The sequence below is a fragment of the Bubalus bubalis genome, chromosome 6, assembly GCF_019923935.1.
Source record: "Bubalus bubalis isolate 160015118507 breed Murrah chromosome 6, NDDB_SH_1, whole genome shotgun sequence".
NCBI classification, from domain to species: domain Eukaryota; kingdom Metazoa; phylum Chordata; class Mammalia; order Artiodactyla; family Bovidae; genus Bubalus; species Bubalus bubalis.
This window is the reverse complement of record NC_059162.1, coordinates 70490618-70508273: the sequence shown is the minus strand read 5'-3', so window position 1 is coordinate 70508273 and position 17656 is coordinate 70490618. Positions and strand designations below refer to the sequence as shown.

Below are 17656 nucleotides of genomic sequence, written 5' to 3'. Positions count from 1 at the left end.
GTCGACATCATGGTCAACAAAAGAGTCCGAAATACAGTACTTGGATGAAATCTCAAAAACGACAGAATGATCTCTGTTCGTTTCTAAGGCAAACCATTCAATATCACAGTAATCCAAGTCTATGCCCCAACCAGTAACGCTGAAGAAGTTGAAGTTGAACGGTTCTATGAAGACCTACAAGACCTTTTAGAACTAACAGCCAAAAAAGATGTCCTTTTCATTATAGGGGACTGGAATGCAAAAGCAGGAAGTCAAGAAACACCTGGAGTAACAGGCAAATTTGGCCTTGGAATACAGAATGAAGCAGGGCAAAGGCTAATAGCATTTTGCCAAGAGAACGCACTGGTCATAGCAAACACCCTCTTCCAACAACACAAGAGAAGACTCTACACATGGACATCACCAGCTGGTCAACACCGAAATCAGACTGACTACATTCTTTGCAGCCAAAGATGGAGAAGCTCTATACAGTCAGCAAAGACAAGACCGGGGGCTGACTGTGGCTCAGATCATGAACTCCTTATTGCCAAATTCAGAATTAAATTGAAGAAAGTGGGGAAAACCACTAGACCATTCAGGTATGACCTAAAGCAAATCCCTTATGATTATACAGTGGAAGTGAGAAATAGATTTAAGGGCCTAGATCTGATAGATAGAGTGCCTGATGAACTATGGACAGAGGTTCGTGACATTGTACAGGAGACAGGAATAAAGACCATCCCCATAGAAAAGAAATGCAAAAAAGCAAATTGGCTGTCTGGGGAGGCTTACAAATAGCTGTGAAAAGAAGAGAAGCAAAAAACAAAGGAGAAAAGGAAAGATATAAGCATCTGAATGCAGAGTTCCAAAGAATAGCAAGGAATAGCAACTGATTCCTTCCCCGGTGTGGTGAAGCAGAGTCAGGAGAAATCAGGCCATTGTCAGTTCTCTTACTTTCGATGGAAGGAACAGAGTAGAATTTGTTTGGAATGTTCTACCTTGTTTTGGGGCTGCCTGAAGGACTAGTTTGTCTCTCACCTGACCCAAAGATCAGAAGAGAAATAGAAATAAAGAATCAAGGATAGAAACCAAAGAAATAGTGGTGAACACTGTAAAAACTGCAGGGAACTGCTGATCCACAGACCCCAGGGGAAAGCAGTGTGGACTGAGAAATACAAATCGAAAATGTGAGATCCCAAAATAAAGCTGGGTAGAAACTTTGGGAAATCAAGACATTTCACTTGGGGACATAAAACAAAAATAAACAAATGGGACCTAATTAAACTTAAAAGCTTTTGCCCAGCAAAGGAAACCATAAAACAAAAAGACCTACAGGATCAGAGAAAATATTAGCAAATGATGTAACTGACAAGAGATTAATCTCAAATTAAAACATACAAACAGCTCATACAACTCAATAAACAAACAAGTAAAACAATCCAATCAAAAAATGGGCAGAACAGAGAAATGGCTGGCTCTAGAGGCTGAGTACAGCAGGAGGAGGTTATAGAGGTGGGAAGATTCTGCACTTTGGTGTAAATTTCACTTGATCAGGGATCATTTCTCAGACTCAAGTTAGAAGTGAGAGCTCAGATAAGTGAGGTCCCCAATGCTTCTTTCAACACCTCAGAAGGGGAGAATGGATTTATCAGAGGTGAAAGAGAAGTTTGCTAGGAGTCAAAGAAAATAATAAAAGGTCCAGCACTAGGGCTCCTGCTCCTTCTCCTACCAAATGCAAAGATCACTCTGATAAAACTCCAAGGATCGCTTTAGAGATAAAGTGACCACCAAGGAGTCAAGAGAGAAGGATCATGACTGGTGTGAAACTCAAAAGTGGTGCAGTGCTTCCAGTGGTAGCAGCAGCACCAGGTCTAAGTTGGCTCCATCTCTAGTTCGGGCCCCAGCATGGGCTCCAGCAGCAGCTCCGGCTCATCCTCAGCATCCAGCCTCTCAGAAGTTGCAGCATATCCTGCAGCTCCAGCTCCAGCAGCACCTCTGGCTCTCAGAGTCCTTCTCAGGGCAAATATGACAATAGGTAGGGCTTCCCCTCCAAATTCAAACCTCCCAAAAGAGATGAAAACAAAAAGAAAAGGCAGAGACCTTCCCCCAAACCCACCAAAGTGCACATCAGGAGGCTCACCATGAATGTGACCAAGGATCACATCATGAAGATACACTCCAACTCTGGGAAAATTAATGATTGACACGTCTGTGGAAAGGATGCAGCCCCATCTGTCTAAAGACAACACATGTATGGAGTTTGAGAATCCAGATGAGGTGGAAAAGGCACTGAAGTACATGGATGGAGGACAAATCGATGGTCAGGAGAGCACTGCCCGCGCTGTGCTGGCCCCCTGGCCTCGGCCAGCTCCACTGGCAATTCCAATCAGTCCTCTCAGGAGAACCACCTCTCACATGGCACAGGTCACTGCCATGGATGAGGAGAAGGTCACTTTCCCCTTGGCACAGGGCTTCTTTGCAAAGGCAAGCCTGCTCCCCCTGTGGCCCGCCAAAGGAGCCACTCCAGCTCTGACTCTTCCCTATAAGCAGGGCCACTGAAGTCCTGCCCCTTTGACTTGTATCCCATCTAACACACTCATGTCACTTTTCTAGTTGAATGAGTATTTCCAGGAAAGAAATCCCTCACTTGGGGGCAGGCTTCGAAGGTGAAGCAACCAACTGAGATATTTCCTCTGTCAGCATGATTCAGGTTGCAGGTGTGTTGTTGGTTTGGGGTAGTGCTTATAAGGATGACCTCTAGTTTTTTGGCTAGAAAGATTTCACACTTCTAGTTCCTGAGAGTCAGTTTAGCAGCAAAGTCAGCAGGGATGAACAGAGGGCTTCAGGTGGTGTTACAGCTCCAGGTAGGAGCTTGTTTTGCCATTCCACAGATGATCTGGGGCCCCTCTGGTGGTCTGGTCAGGCCCTAACCTGCTGGCCTGCAGAGTTCTACAGGAAAGGGAATGCTTTTACACAATGGCCTTTCCTGTTAGCCTGGCCCTGTTTCCCTGCTTGAGTCCTCTGATCTTTAGGGTCAAATACTGCCTGTTATCTGCCCAAAATGATTCTTTTCACATGTACTCATTTATACACATGTGTGCACACAAACACACCCACATCTCCCTTTCTTTCCGAAATGGTGAGTAAGTTGGAAACCAGCTCTGATAGGTCATCACAAAACCCCCTGTTGTTTTGGTATTCATGGTGGTTGTGCAGGTTACCTTGGCAACATGTACATTCTTTTCTGGCTTTTCTTGTACAGTCAGTATTATTAATTTTCTGTTTTGAGTTTTTTAACTTTGCAGCATTTTAGATAATGCTGTGTTTCCATTTTGTTGTGTAGAATAAAATAATTGTGTTGAATAAACCTAGGATTAGAGTGCAAAAAAAAAAAATGGGTAGAAGATCTAAATAGACATTTCTCCAAAGAAGACATACAGATGGCCATACGGTACCTAAAAAGATATTCAACACTGCCAATTATTAGAGTTCAAATCAAAACTACAGTGAGGTATCATCTCATACCTGTCAGAATAGCCAACATAAAAAAGTCTATAAATAATAAATGCTGAAGATGGTGTGGAGAAAAAACAACCCACTACATTGTTTATGGGAATGTAAACTGGTAAAACCACTATGAATAGTATGGAAGATCCTTAATAAACTAAAAATAGAGCTACTATATGATCCTACAATCCCATTCCTAGGCATATATGTGGAGAAAGACATAATCTGAAAAGATACATCCAACCCAGTGTAAATTGAAGTACTATTTAAAATTGTCATGACATGGAAGCAACTTAAGTGTTCATCAACAGATGAATTGAAAAGTAGATATGGCATGTATATTATATATATATATATATAAATACATATATATAAAATTATATATAATATAATATTACTAAGTCATAAAAAAGAATAAAATAATGTGATTTGTAGCAAAATGGATGGACCTAGAGATTATCATAAATGAAGCAAGCCAGACCAAAAAAACAAACAGCAAATGATATCACTTATACATGGAATCTAAAAAAATGACACAAATGAACTTATTTAGGAAATGGAAATAGATTCACAGACATAGAAAACAAACTTAAGGTTACCAAAGGGAAAAAGGTGGAAGAGGTGGGATACACTGACCCAGATGGGATGCGTGTCCAGAAAAGACACAAGAAAACCTTAAGTATATTCACCTTGGGTTGAACTCAAGTTTAAGGAGTTCACTAACTAGTAAGAGGGAGAAGGCAATGGCACCCCACTCCAGTACTCTTGCCTGGAAAATCCCATGGCAGAGGAGCCTGGTAGGCTGCAGTCCATGGGGTTGTGAAGAGTCGGACACGACTGAGTGACTTCACTTTCACTTTTCACTTTCATGCACTGGAGAAGGAAATGGCAACCCACTCCAGTGTTCTTGCCTGGAGAATCCCAGGAACTGGGGAGCCTGGTGGGCTGCCATCTATGGGGTCACACAGAATTGGACACGACTGAAGTGACTTAGCAGCAGCAGTAGCAATTAGTAAGAGATTTCCATGCAAGTCTGCAAAGACTGGAACATGTGACTATTTTACAAACGTCATATTTTCAACAAGGCATACAAAGGAAATAGAGAAACAAGGCCCATTCAAAGGACAAAAAATAAATTCCCAGAAACTTTCCCCAAAGAAACATTCATATTAGCTTTATTGGACAAAAGTTTTAAAACAATTCTTTTAAAATTTGCTCAAAGATATGAAGGAAAATATAGACAAAGAACTAAAGGAAATAAGGAAAACAATCCATGAATAAAATATCAATGAAGGCATAGAAATAATCAAAGAAACAGAATGGGGGGGTTGCATACAAATAAAACAACCAACTTGAAAAGTTTACTGTGCAGTGCTTAGCCATTCAGTCGTGTCTGACTCTTTGTAAGCCTATGGACTATAGCCCGCCAGACTCCTCTGTGCATGGGGAATCCCCAGGCAAGAATACTGGAATGCATTGCCAGTCCCTTCTCCAGGGAATCTTCCCACCCCAGGGACTGAACTCAGGTCTCCTGCATTGCAGGTGGATTCTTTACCATCTGAAGCCAGCAGGAAAGCCCAAAAAGTTCCCGAGAAGGGTTCAAAAATAGACCTTTAAAAAAGAAAGCAGAATCAGCAAAATTTAAAGATGTCATTTGAAATAATTGAGCCTGAGGAACAAAATGAAAGAGAATGAAGATAAGTGAACAGAGACTAAGAAACTTATAAAATCCCATAAAATGTTCTAATATATTCATTATGGAATTCCCAGAAAAAGAAGAGAGAAAGGAACAGAAAGATTATTTGAAGAAAAATTGGCTGAACTCTCAAATTTGAGGAAATATATGAATTTGCAAATCAAAGAAGCTCTATGAATGCCAAGGAAGATAAACAAAATGAGACTCATATTGAAAGACAGAATAAAAAACTGTCAAAAGTCCCAAACGAGGTGAGAAATTTGAAAGCCAAAATAGAAAGTGAGTCATCACATACAAAGGATTTTCAATAAGACAACCAGAAGACGTATTAGCAGAAACTTTACAATGGAGAAGGCAGTGGGATGATATATTTAAAATGCTGAAATTAAAAAAAAAGGTGTCCACTGAGAATTTTATATTTAGTAAAACTATCTTTGATAGTCAATTTTATGTGACAATTTGGGCCATGGTACTCAGATGTTTGGTCACACATTATTCCAGATGTTTCTATGAAGGTAAATTTTGGACAAAATTAACACTTAACCAGTAGACCTTGAGTAAGGATATTCTATAATAAAATAAAGACATGAAAGACATTATATAATGAAATAAAGATGTTATATAACAAAATAAAGGCATTACATAAAAGAGGGTGAGTTAACCAAAAAAACATAATTATGAACACACATGTGTCAAACTTCAGATGCACAAAATATATGATGCAAACATTTACAGAATTGAAAGCAGACATAAACATCTCTGCAATAAATGGTAGGAGACTTCAGTGCCTCACTTTCAAGACAGGATAGAACAACAGAGAGATCAGAAAGTAAACAGAAGATTCAAACAAAACTAAAGATCAATTGGACCTAACAGACATATGCAAAACACTCGGTAAACCACAGCAGAATATACATTTTTCTCAAGTGTATATGGGACATAATCAGGATACACAATATGTTGGGCCATAAGACAAGTTTTAAAAAATTTTAAAATACTGAAATCATACCAAATGTATTTTGAAATCATAAGGGAATGAAAAAATCAACAGCATAAAGAAAAATGGAAAATTCATAAATCCGTGAACGTTAAATGGCATACTCTTAAAGAGCCAATAAGTCAGAGAAGAAATCACAATGGAAAGTATAAAATATCTTGAGGCAAATAAAAATTGACGCACAGTATACTGAAACTTATGGGCTGCAGCAAAATCAGTGCCAAGAAGCAAGAATAAAGTGTAAAGTGATCACGTTACAGAAAAGGAAAGATTCCAAGTAAACAAACTATATAGTTTATGGAATTAGAAAAAGAAGAAGGAACTAAACTCAAAGCTAGCAGAAAAAAAGGAAATAAATACTAGCATAGAAGTAACAAAACAGAACTATAAAAACAACAGAAAAAACACAGACAACGGGATTTGCTTCTTCAAAAAGGTAAGCAAAATTGGCGAAATTTTATCTGGAAAGATTAAGAGAAAAACATAGATAAGGATCAAATAGCTAAAATCAGAAATCAAAGGGGACTAATCAATATTACAAAAATAAAAAATATTATGAGTACTATAAACAGTTATATTTAAATAGGAAAACTTAGAAGAAATGGTCAAATACCTAGAAATATCACCTACAAACACTGAATCATGAAGAAACAGAAATTCTAAATTGATCTATAATTCATAAGGAGATTGAATAATAATCAAAGACTTCCCAACATTTTCCCAAAGAAAGCTGAAGACCTAATGGCTCCCTTAGTGAAGAAGAATGAACAACAATACTTCTCAAATTCTTCTAAAAAATTGAAGAGGAAGGATTGTCTCCTAACTCCTATGAGGTTATATTAGCTTGATACCAAAGCCAGACAAAGAAACTATAAATAATGAAAATGAATATACTTTATGAATATTGATATAAAAACCCTCACCAAAATTCAATTAAACAGCATATTAAAAATATCACACACTGAGACCAAGTGGGAATTATTCTTGAAATCCAAAAAATGGTACAATATATGAAAATCAATATAATATACATTAACAGAATGAATTAAAAAAACAATTATCTCAATCAATGCAGGATAAAAAATGGCAAAATTCAACAAACTTTGATGATAAAAAATACCCAACAAACAGGGAACAGAAGGAAACTACCTTGCTTGCTAAGTGGCTCAGTGATAAAGAATCTGTCTGTCAATGCAGGAGACACACAAGAGTTGGGTTCTAATCCTGGGTTGAGAATATCCCCTGGAGGAGCAAACCCACTCCAGTATTCTTGCCTGAAAAATCCCACAGACAGAGAAGCCTGGTGGGCTACAGTCCATGGGGTCACAAAGTGGCAGACATCACTGAGAACACATGCATGCACACACCTCAACATAAATTAGTATAGGAAAATAACATTATTTTGCTGACAAAGGTCCGTCTAGTCAAAGCTATGGTTTTTCCAGTAGCCCTGTATGGATGTGAGAGTTGGACTATAAAGAAAGCTGAGTGCAGAAGAATTGATGCTTTTGAACTGTGGTGTTGGAGAAGACTCCTGAGAGTTTCTTGGACTGCAAGGAGATCAAACCAATCAATACTAAAGGAAATCAGTCCTGAATATTCATTGGAAGGACTGATGCTGAAGCTGAAGCTCCAATACTTAGGCCACCAGATATGAAGAACTAACTCATTGGAAAAGACCCTGATGCTGGGAAAGATTGAAGGCAGGAGGAGAAGAGGACGACAGAGGATGAGATGGTTGGATGACATCACCAACTCGACGGACATGAATTTAAGCAAGCTCTTGGGTGTTGGTGATGGACAGGGAAGCCTGGTGTGCTGCAGTCCATGGGGTCGCAAAGAGCTGGACATGACTGAGCAACTGAACTGAACTCGGGGTAATAACAAGGTCTTCCCTGTTGGCTCAGTGGTAAAGAATCCACCTGTCAATGCAGGACACGCAGGTTTGATCTCTGGGTTGGGAAGATCAGCTGGAGAAGGAAATAGCCACCCACTCCAGTACTCTTGCCTGAAAAATCTCATGGACAGTGGGGCCTGGTGGGCTACAGTCCATGGGGTCACAAACAGTCAGACATGACTGAGCATGCATGTATGCACAAACCTCAACATAATTTACACCATATGGGAAAATAACAAGGGCTTCCCTTGTGGCTCAGTGGTAAAGAATCCACCTGCCAATGCAGGAGAAGCGATTTGACTCCTGGGTTGGAAGATCCCCTGGAGAAGGAAAAATCTACCTACCCCAATATTCTTGCCTGGGAAATCCTATGGACAAATGATCCTGATGTGCTACAGTCCACTGAGTCACAAAAGAGTCAGACAAAACTTAGCAAATGAAAATAACAAACCTAACATCACATTCAATGTAAAATACTGAAAAAATTTTCCTCTAAGATCATGAATAAGACAAGGATGCCTACTTTTGTCTCTTGTATTTAATATAGTACTAGAAGTCCTAGCCAGACCATTTAGGCAAGGAAATGAATTAAAAGACATGCAAATTAGAATGGTAGAAATAAAATTATCTCTCTTCATAGAGGACATGATCTTATATTTGGAAAAATCTTGAAGATTTTAAACACACACACACATACTCTGACATGCCCCAAATCCTGTCAGAATTAATAGACAAATTCAGCAAAATTACAAAACACAAAGCCAATACACAAGTATCTTTTGTTTTTCTACACATTCTCAAAGAATCCAAAAAGGAAATTAAGAAAACAATTACATTTATAATAGTATCAAGAAGACTACCATACATAGAATAAAGTTAACCAAAGAGGTGAGGAAACTGTACATTGAAACCTTAATGCACTGTTGAAAGAAATTAAAGGTGACACAAGTAAGTGGAAAGACATGCTGTGTTTATGAACTTGAAGACTTAATATTGTTAGGCTACTATTCAAAGTAATCTACAAATTCAATGCAATCCATATAAAAATCCACTTGTGCTCACACATAAGCCCCCATTTTAAAACTTACTGCAAAGCTTTGGTAATCAAAACAGCATGCCTCTGATATAAAGACAGACACACAAATCAAGGGAACAGAATAAGAGCCCAGATGTAAACCCCTGCAGGTATGGTCAAGTGACTTTCAACATGGGTATCAAAACAATTCAATGGGGAAAGGACAACCTTTCAACAAAATGTTGGGAAAACTGCATTCCATATGCAAAATAGTGAAACTGGACCCTTACTTTGCATCGTATGCAAAAATTAAGCCCCAATGGATCAACAGTCTAAATATAAGGACTGAAACTATAAACCTCTTAGAGGAAGACACAGGGCAAAAAACTTCATGACAGGATTTTGAATGATTTCTTTGTTATAACACCAAAAGCACATACAACACACACAAAAACAAATAGCCCAGGGAGAGGATATGTGTATACATACAGCTAATTCACAGTATTGTACAGCAGAAACTAACATAACATTGCAAAATAATTATATTCCAAAAAAACCTAAATACTTCAACTTCATTAAAATTTTGTGCATCAAAAATAGGCAATCCACAGAATGGGGGAAATATCTGCATATCACATATCTGATGAGGGACTGATATTTAGAAAATATATATATATATCATATAACTCAACAACAAATATCAAACAAACCAATGAGAAAATTGGCAAATGATCTGAATAGATATTTTTCCAAAGATGATACACAAATAATAAATAAACACAATAAAAATGCTCAACATCACTAATGATTATGGAAATGCAAATCAAAACCACAATGAGATATGACCTCACAACCACTAGGATGGCACTTAACAACAACAGCAACAGAAAATAACATCTGTTGGTCAGGATGTGGAGAAACTAGAATTCTTGTGCACTAATATTGAGAATGTAGAGTGGTATAATCATTGTGGAAAGAGTATGGTAGTTCCTCAAAAAAATAAAAATAAAATTATATCATCCAGAAATTTCACTTCTGTGTATACACACAAAACAACTGAAAACAGGGTCTCAAAGAGATATCTGTACATCCACGTTCATAGCAGCATTATTCACAACAGCTAAAAAGTGAAAGCAACCCAAGTGCCAATTGACAAATGAATGGATAACAACATGGTACCTAGTTATAATGGAACATTATTCAACCTTAAAAGGAAAACAATTTTGGTGCAACATGGGTGAACTTTAAAGATATTATGCTAATTAAAATAAGCCAGTAAATAAAGGGCAAACGTTGTATAATTCCACTTATATAAAAATACCTGTAGTGATTGCACTCATAGTAATTCTAGAGACAGAAAGTAGAATGGTGATTTCCAGAAAAGGGGAGGATGGGAGGACTGGAAGTTAGTGTTCAATGGATATAGCATTCCAGTTGAAAGAGTTTATAAAAAGCTCCTGCAGATGGTTGTACAACAATATAAATATGCTTAATGTACAGTTAAGATGGTTACAATGGTATGTTCTGTGTTATATTTAATATGTGTATTACCTTAAATAAGACAAGAGAAATACTGACAAATGAGGATTATAAATTTTCAGATTGAAAAGTCACAATAAATTGAATCAAAAGAAAATATTCACGCAAACAAATATCTGAGCCAAATCACTGTGAAATTGCAGAATACCTGCTGCTGCTGCTGCTGCTGCTAAGTCACTTCAGTCGTGTCCGACTCTGTGTGACCCCATAGACGGCAGCCCACCGGGCTCCCCCGTCCCTGGGATTCTCCAGGCAAGAACACTGGAGTGGGTTGCCATTTCCTTCTCCAATGCGTGAAAGTGAAAAGTGAAAGTGAAGTCGTTCAGTCGTGTCCGGCTCTTCACAACCTCGTGGACTGCAGCCTACCAGGCTCCTCCGTCCATGGGATTTTCCAGGCAAGAGTACTGGAGTGGGGTGCTATCGCCTTCTCCGCAGAATACCTGGTACAGAGATAAACTACTAAATGTTTCTAGTCAGAAGACAAAAACAACAAACAGAAGTTCACACACATCAGAATGAGAATTACATGGCAATGGACTTCTCAAAGGTAACACTGGAAGCTAGAAGACAATGAAGCAATTCTGAGAAAACTATGAAGATTCTGCACAGTTAAATCATCAATTAAATATATATGTAGTGTAAAAGTATTTTAGGCTTTTAATTTTTTTAATTACTTCTAATGTATAATTTCTCTGTAAACTAGTAAGAAAGTATTGTAGTAATATAAGAAAATAAACCAAGAAAAAAGATATACAACCCTGTAAACAGGTCATAACTCAGTATATGAGACAAATGAATTCTCAGGATCACAGTACTGAATGAATGCACCAAGATGAAGTGATGTCCGTTAAAAACAAGTTTAGAAAGCAAGTAATCCTGATTAAATTAGCAAATTAAGGTCTCAAGCAGAAGTATATTGAAGAAATATATATGTATGGATGTGCTTGGTGAGAGTTGACTCTTATGAGGTTTCCAAACCAGTTTTTAAATAATAGTATAAGAAGGCAAACATAGCCTAGTATATTGTGTGACTCAGCTGTAAATAGCTATTTATATAGCCATAATAATTAAAATGTTAATTATTAATTAATCCCCAAATAGTGATAATATAATTCTATTGGGAGAAAAGGGGAGGGGATATGTTAAGAATGTGTATTAGGGAGGATTTATAAATAATTAAATCTCCGTCTTTCACAGTAGAAATTGCATACAAAATCTAAAATTAAAAAAGAAATTTTAACAGAATAAATATATTACTTGGAAATATGAAAGTGAGTAACAGAAGAGTCATCAAAAATTATTAAAAGATTATTGCTCTAGGAAGCAACAAAAGTGAGTAGGAGGGTATGGAGCATGGACTACTATATTTCCTTCATTTCGTTTTGGCTTGTAAACCTAGGAGTTAAATAATTGGATTAAAATAACATTACTTTTAAATAAAAGATGCAGAGCTTTAGGAAATATATGAAGTACATGAACTTAATAGACACGTGATGAAATAACAAACAAAGCCACTGACAAGAATCTAGTAAAGTTTGATGAGTTCATGTACACAGAGGACAAAAAAATCAGTAAGGATAAAGACACCACCATGAATTTTTAAAAAGAAAAATAATCAAATATTTAAGAATTAAAAGGATGGAGGGAGGTAAAATGGGGAGCTACTGTTTAGATATTATACATATCCAATTATACAAGATGGAAAAGTCAGAAGGATCTGCTATGCTTATAGCTAAATTTATTGTACACATAAAAAATCTGTTAAAAGGGTAAGCCTAATGCTAAGTGTTCTTATCATAATACTTTTTAAAGGGTTTAAGAGAAAATTGGAAATGGTCAAACAGGAGAAGGCAAGAGTGAACTCTGACATTTTAGGAAACAGAAAACTAAAATGGACCGGAATGGGTGAATTTAACTCAGATGACCATTATATCTACTACTGTGAGCAAGAATCCCAGAAGAAATAGAATAGCCATCATAGTCAACAAGAGTCCAAAATGAGATACTTGGATGCAATCTCAAAAACGACAGAATGATCTCTGTTCATTTCCAAGGCAAACCATTCAGTATCACGGTAATTCAAGTCTATGCCTCAATCAGTAACACTGAAGAACCTTAAGAGGAATGGTTCTATGAATACCTACAAGACCTTTCAGAGGTAAAACACAAATTGGATGTCCTTTTCATTATAGGAAACTGAAACGCAAAAGTAGGAAGTCAAGAAACACCTGGAGTAACAGGCAAATTTTGCCTTGAAGTATAGAATGAAGCAGGGCAAAGGCTAATAGAATTCTGACAAGAGACCATACTGGTCATAGCAAACACCCTCTTCCAGCAACACAAGAGAAGACTCTACACATCGACATCACCAGATGGTCAACACTGAAATCAGATTGATTATATTCCTTGCAGACAAAGATGGAAAAGCTCCATACAGTCAGCAAAAACAAGACCGGGAGCTGATTGTGGCTCATCATGAATTCCTTATTGCCAAACTCAGACTTAAATTGAAGAAAGTAGGGAAAACCACTAGACCATTCAGGTATGGCCTAAATCAAATCCTTTACAATTATACAGTGGAAGTGAGAAAGAAATTTAAGGGACTAGATCTGATAGACACAGTACATGATGAACTATGGATGGAGGTTCATGACATGCTACAGGAGATAGGGATGATGACCATCCCCAAGAAAAAGAAATGCAAAAAAACAAAATGGCTGTCTGAAGAGGTCTTACAAATAGCTGTGAAAGGAAGACAAGCAAAAATCAAAGGAGGATAGGAAAGATATACCCATTTGAATGCAGAGCTCCAAAGAATAGCAAGAAGAGATAAGAAAGCCTTCCTCAGTGATCAATGCAAAGAAATAGAGGAAAACAATAGAATGGGAACGACTAGAGATCTCTTTAAGAAAATTACAGATACCAAGGGAACATTTCATGCAAAGATGGGCTCAAGAGAGGACAGAAATGGTATGGACATAACAGAAGCAGAAGATATTAAGAAGAGGTGGCAAGAATACACAGAAGAACTATACAAAAAAGATCCCCATGACCAATATAATCATGATGGTGTGCTCACTCACCTAGAGCCAGACATCCTGGAATGTGAAGTCAAGTGGGCCTTAGGAAGCATCTCTACGAACAAAGCTAGTGGAGGTGATGGAATTCCAGTTGAGCTATTTCAAATCCTAAAATATAATTTTGTGAAAGTGTTGCACTCAATATGCCAGCAAATTTGGAAAATTCAGCAGTGGCCACAGGACTGGAAAAGGTCAGTTTTCATTCCAATCCCAACAACAGGAAATGCCAAAGAATGCTCAAACTACTGCACAATTGCACTCATCTCACATGCTAGTAAAGTAATGCTCAAAAATTCTCCAAGCCAGGCTTCAACAATACGTGAACCATGAACTTCCAGATGCTCAAGCTGCTTTTAGAAAGTCAGAGGAACCAGAAATCAAATTGCCAACATGCACTGGATCATCAAAAAAGCAAGAGAGTTCCAGAAAAACATCTATTTCTGCTTTATTGACTATGCCAAAGCCTTTGACTGTGTGGATCACAATAAACTGTGGAAAATTCTGAAAAAGATGGGAATACCAGACCACCTGGCCTGCCTCTTGAAATCTGTATGCAGGTCAGGAAGCAACAGTTAGAGCTGGACATGGAACAACAGACTGGTTCCAAATAGGAAAAGGAGTACATCAAGGCTATATATTGTAACCCTGCTTATTTAACTTATATGCAGAGTACATCATGAGAAATGCTGGGCTGGATAAAGCTAAGCTGGAATTAAGATTGCTGGGAGAAATATCAATAACCTCAGATATGCAGATGACACCACCCTTATGGCAGAAAGTGAAGAGGAACTAAAAAGCCTCTTGATGAAAGTGAAAGTGGAGAGTGAAAAAGTTGGTTTAAAGCTCAACTTTCAGAAAACTAAGATTATGGCATCTGGTCCCATCACTTCATGGGAAATAGATGGGGAAACAGTGGCAGACTTTATTTTTTGGGGCTCCAAAATCACTGCAGATGGTAACTGCAGCCATGAAATTAAAGACACTTACTCCTTGACAGGAAAGTTCTGATCAACCTAGAAAGCATATTAAAAAACAGAGACATTACTTTGCTAACAAAGGTCCGTCTAGTTAAGGCTATTGTTTTTCTGGTAGTCATGTATGGATGTGAGAGTTGGACTATAAAGAAAGCTGAGTGCCGAAGAATTGATGCTTTTGAACTGTGGTGTTGGAGAAGACTCTTGTGAGTCCCTTGGCCTGCAAGGAGATCTAACTAGTCCACCCTAAAGGAGATCAACCCTGCATGTTCACTAGAAGAACTAATGTTGAAGCTGAAGCTCCAATACTTTGGCCACTGATGAGAAGAGTTGATTCATTAGAAAAGACCTTGATCCTGGGAAAGATTTAAGGTGGGAAGAGAAGGGGACGACAGAGGATGTGATGACTGGACGTCATCACCAACTCAATTGACATGAGTTTGAAAAATCCCTGGGAGTTGGCGCTACAGTCCATGGGGTCGCAAAGAGTCAGACACAGCTGAGTGACTGAACTGAACTAAACTGAAGAGAAACTGAGAAAAATTATAAGACCTTCTAATTATTTTACAGAACTGGTTTGTTTAGTCTTCTGTGAAAGACAGAGATAAAGTAATGTCATCTGCTTTGAATACAACATTTTATCAGAAGAAATTCTTCAAAAGCAAAATAAATACAAGTACACATATGATGGTGATGCTAGGGGTAAAGAACTCAGTTGCTAATGCAGGAGACATAAGAAATGAGAGTTCGATCCCTGGGTTGGGAAGATCCACTAGACAATGGCATGGCAACCGACTCCAGTATTCTTGTCTGGAGAAACCGATGGACAGAGAAGCCTGGTGGGCTACAGTCCATACGGTTGCAAAGAGTCAGACATGATTGAGGTGACTTAGCATGTATGCACAGATATGATGACCAAAATGTTATTAAGATAAAAGTTTTTGTGTAATAAGAAATAATTATCTTCAAAGTCTGAAAGACATTTTATATCATTTTTAATTTAAATGATTTATATTAATCTGATAATTGACAGATTTCCTGAAGGATGTATCATGCTGACACAGTCATACAGTAACCAAAAAATTCAGTATGGTTCTTGCTAATATGTGTGTGTGTTTTCAGTTGCTCAGTGTGTCGGACTCTTTGCAACCCCACGGATTGTAGTCTGCCAGACTCCTCTTCCATGGGATTTTCCCGGCAAGAATACTGGAGTGGGTTGCCATGCCCTCCTTCAGGGGATCATCCTGACCCAGAGATCAAATCTACATCTCCTGCGTCTCCTGCATTGTAGGTAAATTCTTTACTGCCGATCCACTGAGGGAACCCTTCTTGATAATACTTATTTCTAATTCCCAACTTCTAGTCAAAATCAGGGCTTTCATATTCATAAAACAACTTTCTGAATATATATATATTTATAAAATATTATATGAGATATAGATATTTTATCTAGAAGTCTCAACATATATTTCATGGAGTCATATTTATAGTTCATATTAGCATGCCCAATGTTTAACAAATATAATTACTCTTCATCAAAATATGTTCATTAAATATAATTTAAAAATTCATATAACTAACCTTTTTGAATGAGATATCTTGGTTTTCTTGTTTTTAATTCGTATAAAATAGAAGAAACATGTTTTCTCTTTTCAGTAGAATATTTTAAATCAACAGGAGAATATATACTCTGTGGAAAGAAAATAAAAGCAATGACAACAATGATAATATCTCATATATGTTTTAGAGTTCTCAAAGAACTCTCACATGTATTATAATACATTATCATGATTGACTTTTATTTTAAAAAACAACAGCAAAACCTATGAGGTAGGCAAAGTTTAGAAAAGATGAAAAGAGTTCCATTATGTATGATTCTGATAAACAGCCCTCCTATTAAGAGCTGATGATATACTTAAGACAGTGTTCTAACAGAGATTGAGGGGAAGGGAAAGGGGATCTGTCAGGAGGGTGACATGACAAAGGAATTCCAAGGGAGAAGGAGTAAGAATAAACAAAAGAAGCAAGAAGCTTTCCTTCAGAGAGCTTGAAGGAAGATTCTAAGAAAGAAGGGACAAAATTATTTCACAGAACACTAAAAGACAGTAAAACAAGAAGAAATAACTGGGGCCAGAATTATCACAAGCCTTAAAAGTATGTGTGGAAAGGATAATAAGTAGCATACTGATAAGGAGCTCTGTGGAGAGCGGAGGCACTCTCAGATGTTAACTATACAATCGCTGTAAACTGGTTGGGAATGATTTAATAATTGATACTGTGTTATCTCTTTCTTCACAGTCCATTCAGGATTGGTACAGATAACTACTTGAGCATCAAATATCATATCTATATTTCAGTCAGCAAGATGGAGCAAAGGATAAAATGATAAAAGGGTACAGGCCACGTTGTCTTAAGGAACTTTCCTAGAGGCCCTTCCAGTAACTTCTGTTCACATCTCATTGACTTCCCACAACTAAAACTGAGAGGGCAAGAAATGCAGCCTTTGTGCTATGGACTTTACTTCCTGGAGTGAAATGGCGGGTCTGTTACCAAAAAAGAAGAGAAGGACAGACATTCGTAGGCAACTAACACACTGCTACAGAAAAAAAAAAAAATTAGAATTTTAGGAAGGGACATATGCTTGTATTTGAAAACACCTTCCCAGGATATTATGCTTTCCTTGATGAGAACCACTGGTCTAAATTTTGACAATTCACTGGTCTAAATTTTGATTAGCCATATATATTTATATGTGTGTGTGTGTATATATATATATATATATTTGTGAATCATAAATATATTTGTAATTTGTAAATACATTTATGAATTTGTAAATATATATATTTACACACACAGCTATATATATATATATATATATGTGGGTGTGTGTGTGTTCTCAGGTAGATCTCTTTTCTGAGATTTGGTTCTGTATATTTGTTTATCGAATACTTGTATAGTGTTTATCATATTTG

The 17656-nt window shown here is 37.3% G+C and overlaps 1 protein-coding gene and 1 pseudogene across 1 annotated transcript in view; one reads left to right on the top strand and one right to left on the bottom strand.

The window, feature by feature from the left end:
• LOC123465920 overlaps nt 1–2525 on the top strand; it is a 55552-nt pseudogene extending 53027 nt beyond the window's left edge.
• A 306-nt stretch (nt 2526–2831) lies between these two features.
• The window catches only part of LRRIQ3 (leucine rich repeats and IQ motif containing 3), a 143472-nt gene continuing 128647 nt past the window's right edge, over nt 2832–17656 (bottom strand). The window contains exon 7 of the mRNA XM_045166224.1: nt 2832–2928. Within this exon, the coding sequence (XP_045022159.1) occupies nt 2832–2928 (97 nt within the window). The remainder of the gene's footprint in view (nt 2929–17656) is intronic.